Source organism: Charadrius vociferus, unplaced genomic scaffold, assembly GCF_000708025.1.
Source record: "Charadrius vociferus isolate BGI_N301 unplaced genomic scaffold, ASM70802v2 scaffold323, whole genome shotgun sequence".
NCBI lineage: Eukaryota > Metazoa > Chordata > Aves > Charadriiformes > Charadriidae > Charadrius > Charadrius vociferus.
Genome location: NW_009647692.1, coordinates 1370651 through 1375377, shown reverse-complemented (window position 1 = coordinate 1375377; position 4727 = coordinate 1370651). Strand labels below are relative to the sequence as shown.

The 4727-nt window shown below is 44.7% G+C and overlaps 1 protein-coding gene across 1 annotated transcript in view; it reads right to left on the bottom strand.

Moving 5' to 3' along the window:
* The window catches only part of NF1 (neurofibromin 1), a 100229-nt gene extending 97866 nt beyond the window's left edge, over window positions 1-2363 (bottom strand). The window contains exons 1-4 of the mRNA XM_009881481.1: window positions 2300-2363; window positions 1970-2007; window positions 1719-1830; window positions 1600-1664 (exon numbers count right to left, since the gene is read on the bottom strand). Of these exons, the coding sequence (XP_009879783.1) occupies window positions 1600-1664; window positions 1719-1830; window positions 1970-2007; window positions 2300-2363 (279 nt within the window). The remainder of the gene's footprint in view (window positions 1-1599; window positions 1665-1718; window positions 1831-1969; window positions 2008-2299) is intronic.
* Window positions 2364-4727: the final 2364 nt, after the last annotated feature.

Sequence of the window (4727 nt, the reverse complement as noted above, 5' to 3'; positions counted from 1 at the left end):
GGGGCGGCCTCTGCCCGGCCCCGCGTGTCACCCTGCAGCGCCGGGGGCAGAAAGGCAAAACCCCCTCCTAGGTTAAAAAGTACTAAAATAGCGGAAACTGCTCCTCAAAATGGAAGGTTGAGTTAAAAGTCTCCCTGGGAATTACCTATTTAATAAATTAAATTTCCTTCCTTTAATGACAGATTATAAGGGAGTGTTTCGCCTCTCCAAACTTGTGGTGTGCGTTCGGTCTAAAGTTCCAGTAGCGTTTTACACGATGATTTACACCTTGGCAGAAAGATTGAGAGTTGGCAGATGCTTACTTTATTCAAATTGCAGTGGCCATTTCAAAGCCACTGTGCTTGACAGAGATTGTCTGTGATTTGGGTATTGTACACAGACTGGAATCTAGAGCTCTGTTTTACCTTTTAAATAAATAAAAAAAAAGTTACTCTTTCATAAATTAGTTTATTTCCTTTTAACAGCTTATGTTACATCCCAAGGCTTCGCTGCAGAACTCTCACAGTAACTAAAAATATGTAATGTAGCACACAGAAAATTTTCCCCAGCCTAGTTAAATGGTACCCAGCCAATTGTGTACTCTCTGTGACTCAGAAAAGTAGGATATGCGGATAACAAGATAAATAAACAGCCACTTCCAGTTTCCTTCTTGGGAATGTTAAATTGTTTTCCTTCTGGGTAGACAGAAGCACAAAATAATGTCCTTTCATGCCAGAGTCAAGTTAAACTTCTGACAATATAAACAAAGATGCAACTTGAGGTAAGACCTCTTGAACACAGGATTTCAAACTGACAAATGCATAGTGAAGAACTGGAGAATAAAATGGACTTTCTGTCCCTCTGCGCAGCAGGGGCCTTGATTTGACTTGGAGACTCTTGCTATTATTGTAACACATACTAATTATTACCAGCAATAACAATATGAAATATATTCTGAGGTATATATTCTTTCCCTGTAAATAACGAACAATTAAATTCCTGTAATTCAGATTTACAGTACCAACAATTCCATTGTATTCTAGCAACAAAATCAGGAACTTAGTTCATAACAAATATTTGAAGAGGCAGATCTTTTACAAAAACATGAAAATCGATTGCAAATATTTTATTTAAGAAAAAAACAATTAATTGATTGAAGAATAAATAGCAGTTTTCTGTCTGCACACCTTGTGGTACTATCTTTCAGGAAATGCAAAAAGCATTCTGATTTATACAAATTGTGAAGTCTAATATTGGGCAGTTAAGTGCACTGAATTTTGTATTATTCATTTGCTGTGTACAATAAACTCGCTGTGGTGTAAAGGCTATTGATTCCTTTGCATTAGAGTGCATTATAATGGTCAGCATTAATATGTTTCAAAAAGATTTTTAAGACTAAATGTTGTCTTATGTTCTAGAAAAGACCTCTAATGTACTCATACCCAAATCTAACCTACATGATATGTGTATATATTTGCTTAATTATCAAAATCTGAGCTGAGTTGGATGGTGAACGAAGCTGGTCCCTGGAACCTTTTCTGATCGTATTTGTACGACTGAGCACAAAGAAAGGCTCAGCCAATACCCACATCAGCAAAAGAGCAGTCTGCAGCACCGCACCATTCCGTAAGCATTTGTCGTCTCTCCAGTGTTCCCCTCGCAGAGGTAAACGGTTACTTTGAACCCTGGAAAAAGAAGATGAGGCTCGGGGTCTGTCCTCCAAGACTTGCGGCTCCTACCGGCTTTCTCCCCGGCACGGGCGCGCAGGGTATCCGGGAGCAGGGCCAGCACCGGCGCCCCTGAGATCACCGGCTCTGGTTCACTCCGCTGCACACCCAGAAACTGTTTGGACTGCCAGAAGAGGCTTTGTCACAAAGAGTAAAAAAGCAGAAACGAACACAAAACACCCAATGGATTCAGTGGAGCAAAGATCTTACCTAGAATCTTTATTGACTCGTGATTAAGCAGACCCCTGCGGGTTAGGTCTCACCCCTCTCACGTTCTGTAGCGCCTCCAAGGTCCCCTGGGCTGGCAGAGGAGGAGGAGCGGTAGCGTTTGCCAGAGGGGCAATGACAATCCGCTGGAAATGATAACACCTGCGGCCAGCTCAGCTCTCTCTGGAAGGCGTATCACAGGTTGAAACATCAGCCTTAATGGTCTAAAGGTCTAAAACGGTCTGGAGTGAGGCCGTTGGCCACAGACACGTGCTCTCCGCCAGCGCTGTCCTGCCTGGAGGTGGGAACACTGCATCTGCCCCAGGAGGGAATGCGTGAACACTCCCTCCTCTGCGTGCAGGCACAGTCTACCAGCTTCATCTCACCCTCGCCTTCCTCACTGGCTTGCACGAAGCTGGCTGGTTCTGCTGATGGCAGACAAGCGGCCATCCTTCGGAACAAATACCCATTTTTCCCAGCGAGTCCATTGCTGTGCTGAGACGGTGCCTACACAGCGCAGCAGCGCGAGCAGAGCACGCCCTCCGCTGACATACCTTTCAAGCTCCCGGCAGACGGTGGTTCTGGGATTGCTGGAGACCGAACCACTCCTGCCGGGCCCTTCCTCCATGAATTTGTCAAATTTCCTTTTTCAACTGTTTATATATTTGACCTCTAAGCATTCCACAGCAATCAGGCAGGAATAATATCCACTTAAGGCAATACAGCCACAATCTTCGTAGGGATCTCTACACTCTGCCAAAATCTAAACAATAATAATTCGTGCAGAGGGCAGGAAAGGGCTTCAGCTTACTGATACGCTTATGAAAAACATGTCTCCAAAAGCCAGAACAAAATCAGGGGTGATAAGATTAGCTGAGAGAGAAGCAATTTGGGAACTCTTGACTTAGGTAGAAAAAGACAGGCTATTTCTTCCCTTCAAAATTGACTAAACAAAACAAACAGTGCTTCTTCCTGTTTCTCATAGTGGTTTTCCCAAAGCAAATCTGTTCCCTAAAAGCAAACACTACTTGCTGTAGTATTCCCAGATTTTAAATGGGGGGAAACTTCAGAGGTCGAACGGTGATGCTGGAAATTCTCACAGTGTTTCCCCAAAACTCTTTGGAAAATTCCAGCCAGTGTTTGGTCAAGATCGTTCTTTCCCAATGCTCTCTGCTTCCTTTTAACTGCTTCCTCTTCTTCCTAGGCTGAATACAAAGTGCCCCGACACCCGCTATCCTACAAGTGATCGGCTGTCCTAGGAAAAAACACAGTGTCTCTGCTATTAATTTTGGTGCTAGGCCCTGGCTCTTGGACCCATGAAAACACACGTTTTGTCCTCCAACAGGCAGACACGTGACAGTTTACAACTGCTAGTTAGATATTATTTGAAGCTAATTGTTCCAAGTTCCTCAGCTCCAGATAGCTTCTGAGTTGTGGTACTATTTCTTTCGCAGCTCTTGACAATCTCATGCTGCTTGGTTACTTTGGTGGATTTTTTTAAGACATTTTAGCAAGAGCTTCTTAATGCACTTCCTTAAGCTTATATGTAAACTAAAGTAAGAAATTACAGCCTAAGGCATCCACAAATTTTTGCCAGGCTTTAGTGTGAATGCCAATGGTTCTTCCTCACTAAGAATTTCCCGTTGCAGCTGTCAGAAGCAGCACCAGCGGTAGGAGTCACACGTAAGAGGAAAGTCCCTGCTATGTCTCTATCCCCTCTCAGCATAGATGTAGACCTACTAAAACCTGCAGAGCCAAACCACTAAAAGTACGAGTTGGAAATTTATCTATGTGTGAACATGAAATTTCCAGACACTGATGTTTCTAGTCAAGCCAGAAAATGCCACTTGAATCACTTCCTTGGAGGTATTCTGGCACTTCTGCTTTTTGCCCGAGTAAGAGGACAGGGAACCAGATGAGAAAGTGGAGGCACGCAGAGAACATGACCCGGCCAGATCCGTAGTAAAAGCCACACTAATTCTCAACTCACTCACTTTGTCCTTTAATCTGGAGAAAAGGTGTTGACTGTATGTTGTTAGACAGCATCATTTAACAACACAACTTCCAATAAAATTCCCTTTAAGAAGAAGCCCTTAAGCATTTTCTTTCCTTCTGATGTGTTTTAACTTCAAGATTCAGTTAATTTCTAGACACCACCTACAATTTACTCAGGAGATCTGGGCCTCCTTTTTATTATGCCTGAACTGGCTCTTGGCGGTGAAACTTCTCATGGCTTCTTGCCAGAGAATATGGATTTTTTCCCCCTCCCACATCTTTATCTTTTGCCTTTCTCTACTTTGTATTTTCATGTTGATTTATTTATTTGCCTAACTTTTTTTTTTTTTTTTCTCGTCCTCACGGAAGTCTCTGTTTCGTACTGTGATTTCTTCTCTTCATTCCTCCCATCCCACTTTCCCGGTTTCACCAGCATTTGCCAAACACTCCGCGGTGGCTCCAACGTGCCACGGGATACTTTTTAATTTCTGTTTAGCGGCTTTGGTCCTGACACCTACCGCCACTTACGGCGACATTCCTCTGTCGGGCACACGTTCGGGTTCAACCCCTGACAGACAGGGTGTCATCCCGGAGGAAACGTCCCAAATTCCCAAATCGGGGATGAGCGTCAAAAGCCTTTTCCTCCTGTTCTGACGTGGCGCTCAACAAACGAAGGGAAGTACCTGCGGCAGGAGAGGCTCCGCGCGGGCGCTGGTGAGAGGGGACGCAGTACCTCAGAGCTGCGCACCCCGTAGCGACGGGCGGTGACCCCGCACGGCGCCGCTCCCCCCGTCCCACCGCCCCCCCGCGGCCGCGGGG